The sequence below is a fragment of the Mauremys reevesii genome, linkage group 1 (genome assembly GCF_016161935.1).
Source record: "Mauremys reevesii isolate NIE-2019 linkage group 1, ASM1616193v1, whole genome shotgun sequence".
Lineage (NCBI taxonomy): Eukaryota > Metazoa > Chordata > Testudines > Geoemydidae > Mauremys > Mauremys reevesii.
In genome coordinates this window covers 113419066-113432299 of record NC_052623.1, presented here as the reverse complement: position 1 = coordinate 113432299, position 13234 = coordinate 113419066, and the positions used below count along the sequence as shown (strand labels likewise).

General features: G+C 45.2%; 1 protein-coding gene across 8 annotated transcripts in view; it reads right to left on the bottom strand.

The window, feature by feature from the left end:
- ATP11A (ATPase phospholipid transporting 11A) overlaps positions 1 to 13234 on the bottom strand; it is a 234710-nt gene that overhangs the window by 48428 nt on the left and 173048 nt on the right. For all 8 annotated transcript variants that reach the window (XR_005585383.1, XR_005585384.1, XM_039490954.1 and 5 more), the window contains 3 exons: positions 4524 to 4674; positions 1534 to 1731; positions 90 to 263 (listed from right to left, as the gene is read on the bottom strand). Coding sequence is in view for 6 of the 8 variants with exons in the window: in XM_039490954.1 (XP_039346888.1) it covers positions 90 to 263; positions 1534 to 1731; positions 4524 to 4674 (523 nt within the window). In the remaining 2 variants the exon portion in view is untranslated. The remainder of the gene's footprint in view (positions 1 to 89; positions 264 to 1533; positions 1732 to 4523; positions 4675 to 13234) is intronic.

Below are 13234 nucleotides of genomic sequence, written 5' to 3'. Positions count from 1 at the left end.
TAAAATCTCTGGGACATTATATTTATAGCTTTCTTTCCAACATAAAGATCAGTTCATTTTCATATTTTTTTCTTAAAGGAGCATCGTACTTTCCCGCTTCCTCCTGGAGAAGAGTCGATCATATCAATGCCTGTACAATCATGGAGGATTTGCCCATTACAGATGACATGAGGTATATAAACATGCCCTTCAATGCAGCATTCTATGAATTCCATATTGTTCTCAGTTAATGTTCCCGTTTTATCTGTGAAGACATACTCAACCTGAAAAGAAATAAATTAATTAAAGAGAACTGGATATATTGTCAGACACTGAGAATGTCTCTGTTCATAACTCAAGTTGTATAATTTTCAAGCCCTTAGCTGCTGGTCCTCAACAAAGAAGAACACAATAGTGTCCTCTGGGGTGTCAACTTTTGTCAAAATACAGGCAGCACCTGAAAGGTTCTGCAGTACATGAGATAGCTGCAGAACTAAGTTTCACCTGACAAAGAATGTATGTGAGACAGCAGTGAAGCACTTAATCCATTTTTCTCACTTCCATCCTCCTCCTTTCCCGTGTTAAATCCCTTATCTGCAAGAGCTATTTCTGGAAACAGGTTGCACATGGCTTACACCTGTCAATGACTTGATATCTGATGCATAAGCCCAGGTTTTGATTATAGTTATACCAATGTAAATCCAGAGTGACTACAATGATGTCAACAGAATTACTCAAGCATTACATACTAACGTGTATGTAAGTGACTAGTAAGATCAGAATCTGGACCATAGCAATTATGCAAAAACAGACAAAACAGTGTTACAGTGTAGGTCTAGCAACTGCACTCTTCACCTGAACATTAGTTTTTATTTCACTTTCCATAGAGCTTCATGGAATTCAAAACCCACAGTGGTAAAAAGAAAATGAAATGTGACCTCTAGCAGGGACAACTGATATGTCAGACTACTATAACAGCTCAAAATTGGGGTTGGTTTTTTTTTTTGAGTAACTGACAGCAAGCCGTGCCAAATACATCATTTAAACTAATGATGTTAATAATTGGTTAAGCAATACTTCTCCCAATTACTATTAATCATAATGTTTAAAAGCCTTTGAAATTATCACACACGTTAAAAGAAATAAGTTGATCCAATAGAAGGTATTACCTCACTCACCTTGTCTCTCTAATACCCTGGAACCGACATGGCTACAACAACACTGCATACAACTAAGTCCACTAAGTTTGGATGCACAACTTGACAAACCTCAGGCCTGATCTTCAGAGGCTCTGAGCACCTACAATTCTCACCAACTTCCCACTGACTTGGGTGGTCAGTACCTCTGAAAATCGAGCCTTAAGGGTATCAAGTTGGACATCTAAAACTGAAGAACACTTTTGAAAATCCAGACCAAATCTTGAACAGCACATTTTGAAGTGACAAAAATTAATTATAAAAGCCAAAAATGACCATAATTAGGTTATTTTTCTTGAAGTGTTAGAAACTATTGATACATTTTTATCATAAATTAGAACTTCTATGAGGAATTTACCTGTCCTAATTCCTCATTGAGGTCAGAAGTATTCACCAGAGGTCCTTCACCTGTGTCCTCATCAAACATTTCTTGATCCCAAGTGAGGAAATAAGAACCAAGAAACTTCTGCATTTCCACTGTGACATACATTGATACAGGAATAATGTAGTTGAAAAGAACCATGAACGCAAGGAAGTCTGTAAATGCTCTAAGTATCTGCCAAAGAAACAAAACCAAAACATTGATTTTTCATTAATCAGTGGAAATTAAAAGATTAAAATGGTTATTTACGCATTTATCTTTCAAATGTCTTTCAAACATTAAGTGGAACCATTTAAAAGAAAAATCTTCTCAGTTACTGTCAACCCTAAGCTTACATTTCTGCATTTCTCCATCACCGTCATTTTCTCTCCATGCTTCTCTATACAGTGAAGTCAGAAACTGGCACATTTTTATACATCTGTTATGATTCCAACTTCACTACTAATCAAGCATGAGGAAGAAAGAGCTTTGAAGGAGAAACCAACTTTGTAATTCTCGTAATTAAGTTACATATCAATGTATTACAAAGTTCTAGAGTTTCGAATGAATGACTACCTATGAATGATGAAAAATTAATATTCACAGAATATCATAAAAGAAAAACCAAAACAGCAAGAAAAGGTGGCAAGGTTTGCTGATTTGTACAGATTACAGGCATTTCCCATATTTCAAATAAAGGGCCTCCCTGTCTCAATGAAATAGCAAGGTATTCACATGTATATATTATTACTTTAATGTTTTCTCCATAGATAATAAATTACAGATTTTAAGCAAGTTAGAAATAAAGGACTGAATTGTGCAACCTTTACTCCCATTAGTAAGCCTAGAAATCACAGTTACTACTAAAATCATACAAGTATTACTTGTGGGAGTAAAGGTTGCAAAATCCAATCTTATTGGTAAGAAAATTTATTTATGTGAAGAAAGGCTGCAAAATGATGCCCAAAATTAAGAGCTAAGAGTTTAATACTGATTTCTCAATAACTAATACCAGCAACAAGAAAACACAAACTTTCAATTTAGGTGGATTTTTAATGCTGTACCAACTGAATACTAAACACTATTACTATATAGTCTCTTTAAGCTGGATGTTCATTCAAACGTAATTTTAAAGTGCAGAAAGACAAAATACAAGCTTTTCCAAACTGCACTGCCAGTAGTCTCAGCAAGGACCAGGAGAAATAATTCATGACTGATAATCACTTTTCACTAGGGGATCACTGGAAACATATGTGAATTTAGGGTGTTCTGAAACTATTTTGGTATTTCAAGTGTTTTCTTCACAAGATAAATTTTCATTAAAATATTCTGCAAATTATGGTTGCACAGATCTACTTCTGAAAGAACAATGACAGTGTTGTATTTATCAATCTACAGGAACAGATAAGACAGACATGGTGGAGCATGATATAAAAGTCCCACTTATGGTACATTTTTACAGCATGAGGGGCTAACAGGTGTAAACTGCCTCATTCACCTCGGGGTCATTAACTTTGTATATGATCATACCAATTTAAAGTGTCAATACTGTTTACTATTTTACTGCTGTTCATTTTAGTATAAAAACTTAGCTAATGTGCTTTATGCAGTATAATTAGATTAATTCAAAAGGACATGCTCCACGAATCAGGTTCCATTGGAATGTGGTATCAAATATTTGAATTTTGTTTTGGTCCTTATGGGGGAATAGAAGGGAGACGAGAGAGACAGGTGATGAAATGGGAAGACCTCTGGAAAGAGATTGTGGTGAGAAGTCACAAAGAAAGGACTCCAAAAAAATATCCAACAAGTTCACTTGATTTGTTCTAAATGCATTGAATTTTATAAATTTTCCTGTAGATATCCAGTGGCTCTAGTAATCCCCTAAGTGATTCTCAAAAGTCCTGAAATGGTTTCCCCTCAGACAGTCAAAATTACTTCTAATCAATAGAAGCTCATCCCCAACTTCAGAGACCTATTCATAAGCTACCATATAAAAATATATCATATCCCACACTTTGCCAATAGCTTCTAACATTCCGACATCTATTTTATTAATATGTTTACTTTAGACAAACATCTACAATTTTATTTATTTTTTAAAGTAATTAGATACCAGGCCAAGGGGATTTACTTTCCTTTAACTGATATAGAAATTTTAGCCTCTCAACTTTTCAGTTTTACTATTATCTATATACTATTTAAAAATCACTACTTAAAAGGTTTTCATGAAACAAGTGTTAATGAAACAGAAAATGTATAAAACCAAAAAGATTGCAGGGTACCTCCATTTGAATTTAGGATAGTATGGAAATACGTTATCCAAAGACTTAGAATTAAAAAAACAAACAAACAGAACAAAAACAACAGATCAGCATAGTATGGTCAAGTGTTGTATCTGCACTTAAAATTCAGAAATATATTTTAACTAGTGTGTGCTAAATGCAAAAAGAACAAGGGGGCAAAGAGTCATTCAAAAAGTAACAGAGTGACTTCTTAAAGTCATGCCAGCCAGTTTGTCTCCATTGAGACGTCACACATACCATGAAGCATCATTAACTAATAGAGCCAGTCAATATCAGTCTGGTAAGTGACACTTTTTCAGTAATATGGTGTCCTTTTGAAAAAATATTTCATATACTTTTTAAAAAATAGCTTTTAAAAAATGTTATAGAATAGCTTTTAAAAATATTTTAAAACAAAACTTTTCTCTAACTCTACACCAACCCATCATACACTTCAACAGCAGGGCTTCCTGTTATCCGTAACGTCATACAATCATGTATTCTGGGATTACAGTGGAATGGAACTGTAACAATCTCAGGGGGACTAAAATAAAAACGGCAAGTTTACACTTTCCTAGTTACTATATGTCCTGCCACACTTTTCTATTTAGAACACTATAAAGAAAATGTTTTACATGTGTCACTTTTGAATATCTTGAGAGAAAATTATATGTTACACAAACACACAGTAATTTTCCATACCAGGTTTCTTTTCCTTTCTGACTCTGTTTTCTGATTATACCACGGTTCATCACGAAATGGATCACTCTGCCAGACATACTTCAGGGTAGTATTTATTACTGCTTTACTGATTAGAATACAGAGGTATACAATAAGGAATACATTCATTGATCTAAAACAAACAAAAGAAAACAACTCTTTCATTAGTATATAAAAATGTACAGAGTTTATGAAAACTTTATACTGAAACTCCTTAAATCTAATTAGTATTCATTAACAAATCTAATAATGTTATGATGTTAAATCAGTTCTCTACAGTATTTCTCCAGCGGAGAATAATATCACTAAAACCTGGTCTAAACTTAAAAATTTACCAGCATAACTTGATCACAGATTTTATACAAAAAGAACAGGAGTACTTGTGGCACCTTTGAGAGTCTCTAAGGTGCCACAAGTACTCCTGTTCCTTTTGCAGATACAGACTAACACGGCTGCTACTCTGAAACCAGATTTTATACACATATTTTACCAACATTACTATGCTGGTAAATGCACTAGTGTAGATGTAATTACATTGGTATAACTATCCTTATACCAGGAGAGCTTATATTAGTTCCCTGAACCAGCACAAACTACATTGGTATAAGCACTTTTATACTGATATAACTGCATCCATACTCAAGATTTTGCTCGTATAACTATACCAATATAATGGCAAAAACCTCCTCGTGCAGATGAGGCCTAACTTTCATCACAAAGTGTAAGAAAACAAAAATATTGTTATTAACATCAGTGATAGGCATGAACTGAAAGTTCTGACCTGTACACCTTTAACAATAAGAAGAGCTCCTTCACCACTTCCCAGCAGTTGTGAAAGGAAACAGGAGGTACACAGGCTGATCACCATAGCTTGCTTAAGCAATGGCATCCCATCTGCCACTCAGACACCAGGGTAAGGTTTGAGGCTGATAGTACGAGACTATATAATAATCCCCGATATCTCTGATAACTGACAACCAGTATCAGCCCACTAGCTGCTACTCCCCTTATAGATGACAGTGTGTTCAGAAAGCAACAGGCTTCCTTTTCAATAAAAATGGTTACTTACCTTTTTGTAACTATTGTTCTTCGAGATGTGTTGCTCATATCTATTCCAGTTAGGTGTGTGCGTGCGCCGTGTGCAAGGATGTCGGAAACTTTTTCCCTAGCAGCTACCAGTTGGGCTGGCTGGGGAACCCCCTGGAGTGGCGCCGATATCGCGTTCTATATAAGACCCTGCCGGCCCGACCCCCCTTCAGTTCCTTCTTACCGGCTACTCCAACAGAGGGGAAGGTGGGGGGGAATGGAAGAGATATGAGCAACACATCTTGAAGAACAACAGTTGCAGAAAAGGTAAGTGACCATTTTTTCTTCGAGTGATTGCTCATATCAATTCCAGTTAGGTGACTCCCAAGCCTTACCTTGGAGGTGGAGTCAGAGTCAAGGAACTGCAGATTGAAGAATCGTTCTGCCAAAGGCCACATCATCCCTAGAGTGCTGAACGATGGCATAGTGGGATGTGCACCGAGGCCCACACGGCAGCCCTGCAGATTTCCTGGAGGGGAACGCATGCTAGAAAGGCTGCTGACGATGCCTGAGCTCTCGTGGAGCGAGCCGTGACCGCAGGCAGAGGGACGTTTGCCAAGTTGTAGCAGGTACGAATGCACTCGGTGATCCACGAAGATATTCACTGAGAGGAAACCAGAGTGCCTTTCATCCGCTCAGCGATGGCGACAAATAACTGGGTTGTTTTATGGAATGGCTTTGTTTGGTCTATATAGAAGGTGAGTGCCCTTCTAACAGAGAATGGAGGCGCTATTCCCGAAGGTCAGCATGCGGTTTTGGGTAGAAAACCGGCAGGAAGATATCCTGACTCACATGGAAACGGGACACCACTTTTGGCAGAAAAGCTCGATGAGGTCTTAGTTGAACTTTATCTTTATGAAAAATGGTATAGGGCAGTTCACACGTGAGAGCCTGTAGTTCGGACACCCGATGTGCGGAAGTGATGGCCACTAGGAAGGTGACCTTCCAGGAGAGAGAGAGGAGTGAGCAGGAGGCCAGCGGCTTGAAAGGGAGACCCATAAGGCAGGAGAGGCCCAAGTTAAGGTCCCATGCAGGCACGGGCGGCTTAGTTGGAGGATTAATTTTTTCCAAACCTTTGAGGAAACGCCGCACGACTGGGTGTGCAAACACCGAGCGCCCGGCCGTACTTGGGTGGAACACAGAGATGGCCGCGAGGTGAACCCTAAGGGATCCAAAGGCTAGGTGCTGGTCCTTCAAGAACATCAGGTAGTCCAAGATGCACGGGATCGAAACCTGGAGCGGGGGCACCTGCTGCTGAGTGCACCAGCTGTAAAACCTCTTCCACTTAGCCTCGTAGGTAAGTCTAGTTGACGGCTTGCGATATTCCAGGAGCACCCACCTTACTGAGTCTGAACAGGAACGATCAGCCTGGTTCAGCCACGGATCCTCCAGGCCGTGAGGTGGAGCGACTGAAGGTCCAGGTGTAGCAGATGACTGTGGTTCTCTGAGGGCTAGTCTACACTTACCAGCCGGGTCGACGCGGTGAGTTCGACTTCTCGGAGTTCGAACTATCGCGTCTAATCTGGACGCGATAGTTCGAACTCCGGAAGTGCTGCGGTCGACTTCGGTACTCCACCACTGCAAACGGCGGTAGCGGAGTCAACCATGGAGCTGCGGACTTCGATTCCGCGGCGTCTGGACGGGTGAGTAGTTCGAACTAGGGTACTTCGAATTCAGCTATGCTATTCACGTAGCTGAATTTGCGTACCCTAGTTCGACCCCGCTTCTTAGTGTGGACCAGCCCTGAGATGAGGTTGGGGCTGAGAGGTAGGTGTAGGGGAGCCCAAATTGACAGGTCCAGCAGGACCGGGTACCAACATTTGCGTGGCCAGGCAGGGGCCACCAGTATGATGTCCGTCTTCTCCCGGCGGACCTTGAGGAGCACCTTGTGGACCAGCGGGAATGGTGGGAAGGCATAAAGCAGTTGGTCTGACCACGTGATCAGGAAGGCGTCAGCTATCAAGCCCGGGCTGTGACCCCGGAAGGAACAGAAGTCTGAGCACTTCCTGTTGGTCCGTGAAGTGAACAAGTCAACTCGGGGAAACCCCTAGATGTGGAAGTGAATGATGTCCGAGCAGATCGACCATTTGTGTGTGAGAGAACGCCTGCTCAAGCTGTCCGCCAGTACGTTCTGGACACCTGGCAGGTACGAGGCTTGAAGGGTGATTGAGTGGGCTAAACAGAATTCCCACAGAAGGATGGCTTCTTGGCAGAGTGGCGATGACTGGGCTCCGCCTTGTTTGTTCAGATAGAACATGGCCGTGGTGTTGTCCGTTAGGACTGCTACGCAGTGGCCTTGTAAGTGGGGAAGGAACGCTTGGCATGCAAGGCGAATCGCCCTGAGCTCTTTGATGTTGATGTGTAATGACAGCTTGCTTTCATGCCATAAGCCCTGAATTATCAGGCTCTCGAGGTGGACCCCCCATCCCAGGGCAGATGTGTCTGTAACCAGGGTCAGGCTGGATTGAGGGGGATGGAATGGGACCCCGGCACCCACCATAGAGGGATCCAGCCACCAACGTAGGGAGTCGAGTGTGCACTTTGGGACCGTGAGCGCCATATCTAGACTGTCGATAAGCTGATGCCAACCACATCTGTAGAATCCTGAGTCTTAGCCTGGCGTGTTGCACCATGTAGGTACAGGATGCCATTTGACCCAGCAACCTGAGACACTGTCTTGCTGTGGTGGTGGTAAACTTGCAGAAGCTGGTAATTATGCTTGCTATGGCCAGGCGCCGGGCCTCCGGGAGGAAAGCTCTCGCTTTGTTTGCATCCAGGACTGCCCCAATGAACTCTATTGTTTGAGTAGGGGAGAGGACAGATTTGCTGACATTCAGCATGATGCCCAAGCGACTGAACGTGTCCATGACCAGTTGTACTCGAGACTGGACTTGTTGGTGAGACTGGCCCGTATAAGGCAGTTGTCGAAGTACGGGAAGATGTGCACGTGGTCTCAGCAAAGAAAAGCTGCCACGACCACCATGCACTTGGTAAAGACGCGAGGGGCTGTGCACAAGCCAAACAGGAGGGCTGTGAACTGATAGTGCGTCTTGTTCACAACGAAACGGAGAAAATGTCTGTGAGGCGGAGTAACTGAAATGTGAAAGTATGCGTCTTTCATATTGAGGGCGGCATACCAGTCTCCTGGATCCAGTGAGGGAACAATTGTGGCTAAGGAGACCATGCGGAACTTCAGGTTGACGATGTACTTGTTGAGCTTCCTGAGGTCCAGAATAGGTCTTAGACCTCCCTTTGCCTTGGGGACAAGGAAATAACAGGAGTAGAAACCCTTGCCCCATAGCTCCTGAGGCACTTCCTCCACTGCCCCTAGGGCAAGGAGGGATTGTACCTCCTGGACGAGGAGCTGCTCGTGAGAAGGGTCCCTGAAGAGGGACGGGAAAGGGGGGTGGGAGGGCAGGATGGAACGGAAATGGATAGAATATCCCGTCTGCACCATGCGGAGGACCCAATGGTCCAATGTAATAAGGGACCAGGCATGGTAGAAATGGGATAGACGGTTCAGAAAGGGATAATTGTCCGGGGTGTGAGCTGATAGTCCGTCCTTGAGCGCACCTTCGAAATGGGCGCTTAGGGCCTGGAGGTGGCTTGGATTGTCCTTGACCCTGTCCGCAGGGGGGACGTAATGGCCTACGTCGAGAGTACCTGCTTCTCCGACGGGAGAAGTCCTGCATGGGTCTAGGTGGGAAGGGGCGTTGTTGGGTGGTCTGGGGCTTAAACGGCTTTCTTTGGGTAGCTAGGGTATGCATGCCCAAGGATTTAATAGTGTTTCTTGTGTCCTTTAAGGTAGGCAGATGGGAATCTGTTTGCTCTGCAAACAGGCCCTGACCATCAAAAAGGAGGATCACCTCAGGAGGCTGGGTCTCTGACCGTGATGATGGCCGGGCAACCGGGGGGGCGTCTTGGGCATAATGATATGTCTAGGGAGTCCAAAATTGCCACTGGGTTTGCCAGTTGGGCGCCAGGGGGTCATGACCGAGGCTTCCCAGGCCCGACTGGGGAATGTCCGAAACCCCTGAAGCTCTCCCTAATCTGCTGGATGGGGACTGGGATCGCGACGGCCAAGGAGGAGCGGTGCATGAATGGAGCAAGGGGGGCACCGAGTCCCTTGACAGACAAGGGTCATACGGAGATCGGCATCACAGAGCTTTTCGTGACCACGACCTGGTGACCGGTGCCACGATGGAGAGCGGTGCCGCGACGACAGCCAGCGCGGGGATCGGCGCTCTGAACGGCGTCAGTCCGAACGGTGCCGTGAGGTTGCCGAATGTGACCTGGACCTCGAGCGAGACCATGTTCCAGCAGTCGGCAGAGACCTCGAGTGTGAATGGCTCCGAGGGTCGTGGCTGTGGGATCAGCGCCGTGAGTCTAACTGATGCCGTGAGTCAGACTTAACACTAAGATAAACTATCAACATTTAACTAAGGCCTGGTCTACACTACGAGTTTAGGTTGAATTTAGCAGCGCTAAATCGAATTAACCCTGCACCCGTCCACAAAACAAAGCCATTTACTTCAACATAAAGGGCTCTTAAAATCAATTTCAGTACTCCTTGATGAGGGAAGCAGCGCTGAAATCGACATTGCTAGTTCGAATTAGGGTTAGTGTGGATGCAATTCGATGGTATTGGCCGGGAGCTATCCCACAGTGCACCATTGTGACCGCCCTGTACAGCAATTTGAACTCGGATGCACTGGCCAAGTAGACAGGAAAAGCCCCGCGAACTTTTGAATTTCATTTCCTGTTTGCCCAGCGTGGAGAGCTGATCAGCACAGGTGACCATGCAGTCCGAGAATTGAAAAAGAGTTCCAGCATGGACTGTATGGGAGATACTTGATTTGATCGCTGTATGGGGAGAGGATTCCGTGCTAGCAGAACTACGTTCCAAAAGATTAAATGCCAAAACATTTGAAAAAGTCTCCAAGGGCATGATGGAGAGAGGACACAATAGGGACTCACTACAGTGCTGCGTGAAAGTTAAAGAGCTCAGGCAAGCGTACCCGAAAACCAAAGCAGCAAACAGACGGTCCGGTGCAAAGCTGCAGACATGCTGCTTCTACGCTTAACTGCATGCAATTCTAGGGGGGGCTGCCACCACTACCCCACCCGACTATGGATTCCAAGGAGGGGGTACTCTCAGCCATGCCTGAGGATTTTGCGGACGGGGAAGATGATGATGAGGAGAGGATGAGCTTGCGGAGAGACACAGCACACCATTCTCCCCAACAGCCAGGATCTTTTTCTCAGCTTGACTGAAGTAGCCTCCCAACCCTCCCAAGGTGGTATCCCGGACCATGAAGCCATAGAAGGCACCTCTGGTGAGTGTACCTTTGTAAATATTACACATGGTTTAAAAGCAAGCGTTTTTTAATGATTAATTTGCCCTGAGGACTTGGGATGCATTCGCGGCCAGTACAGCTAGTGGAAAAGTCTGTTAACGTGTCTGGGGGTGGAGCGGAAATCCTCTAGGGACATCTCCATGAAGCTCTCCTGGAGGTACTCCAAAAGCCTTTGCAGAAGGTTTCTGGGCAGAGCAGCCTTATTCCGTCCTCCATGGTAGGACACTTTACCACGTCATGCTAGTAGCAAGTAATCTGGTATCATTGCATGACAAAGCCTAGCAGCGTATGGTCCCGGTGTTTGCTGGCATTCAAGCAACATCCATTCTTTATCTCGCTGTGTTATCCTCAGGAGAGTGATATCATTCATGGTAAGCTGGTTGAAATACGGGAATTTAATTAAAGGGACAGAGGTGGCCGGTCCTACGGGGCTGTTTGCCTGTGACTGAAAAGAAATCCTTCCCTGCAGTTAGCCAAGTGGTGGTGGGGAGGGGGGGCATTGGTGCTGAGCTGTTTGCATTTGGCTAGCGGGGATCTTCCCTGATACCAGCCTCGCAGTGGGGGGAGGGGTAAAGTGATCATCCCAGATAACTGGATGAGGGGGCGGGGAGTTTGGTTTCTGCTGCTGCACGTTAACACAAAAAACGCAGCACTCAATGGGCTTTGCTTGGTATGGGAAAGGAGGGCGCTGCTTTTATGAAGGTTGCAGAAGCCGAAAGACAATGGCTTACCATGGCCGTATGCAAGCTGAATTCTGTTGCCCGTCCCTGCGTCTGTGATCTCTAACACCAAAGCCGCAGGCACTCAATATTAAGATGCAAAATGCGACCTTGTACTGAAATCACATGTGCTGTGTAATGTGAATAGTGTTGTTCATCATGAAAGAGTACACATTGTTCTGCAAAATGTATCTTTTTAAATACTTCTCTCCCTTTTTTCCCTCCCGCAGCTGCAATTTTTTCAAGCCTCCCTCCTTCGTCCCGAAGGCTATCTCAGATAAGGTGGCGAAAAAAACGCACGCGAGATGAAATGTTCTCTGAAATCATGCAATCAACCCACAGTGAAAGAGCTCATTTGAATGAGTGGAAGGACACAGTATCACAGTACAGGAAAGCGGCCAACGAACATGAGGACAGGAGGGATGCTCGAGATGAGAGGTGGCGGCAGGAAGATCAGAGGAGGCAGGATGCAATGCTGCAGCTACTGCAGGATCAAACGGACATGCTCCAGTGTCTAGTGGAGCTTCAGGAACGGCAGCAGGATCACAGAGTGCTGCTGCAGCCCCTGTATAACCGCCCTCCCCCCTCCCCATGTTCCATAGCCCCCTCACCCAGATGCCCAAGAACGCGGGGGGAGTGGGGGAGGGGAGGAAGGCTCCGTGCACCCTGCCACTCCACCCCAGTGGAAAGCCCAAGCAAAAGATTGTCATTCAACAAGTTTTGAAGTGGCCTTTTCCTTCCTTCCCTCCTTCCCTCTTCCCACACCCCACCCGGGCTACCTTGTCAGTTCTCTCCCTATTTTTATAATCAATTAATAAAGATTACATGGGTTTTAAACTATAGTGACTTTATTTCCTTTGAAAGCAAGCTGTGATCGAAGGGGGGAGAGTGGGTGGCTTACAGGGAATGAGTCAAGGGGGCAGGTTTTCATCAAGGAAAAACAAACAGAACTCTCACACCATAGCCTGGCCAGTCATGAAACTGGTTTTCAAAGCTTCTCTGATGCGTAGCACTTCCTGGTGTGCTCTTCTAACTGCCCTGGTGTCTGGCTGCATGTAATTAGCAGCCAGGCGATTTGCCTCAACCTCCCACCCCACCATAAATGTCTCCCACTTACTCTCACAGAGATTGTGGAGCACACAGCAAGCAGCAATAATAATGGGAATATTGATTTGGCTGAGGTCTGAGTGTGTCAGTAAAGTGGGCCAGCCAGGGCGGCTCTAGGTATTTTGCTGCCCCAAGCATGGCAGGCAGGCTGCCTTTGGCGGCTTGCCTGCGGGAGGCCTCCGGTCCTGCAGATTCGGCGGCACGCCTGCGGGAGGTCCACCAAAGCCGCGGGACCAGAGGTCCCTCCGCAGGCATGCCACCGAAGGCAACCTGCCTGCCGCCCTCACGGCGACCGGCAGAGCGCCCCCCCGTGGCTTGCCACCCCAGGTACCCACTTGGTGTGCTGGTGCCTGGAGCCGCCCCTGGCGCCAGCGACCCTTTAAACGTCCAAATGCACATTCTACCACCATTCTGCACTTGATCA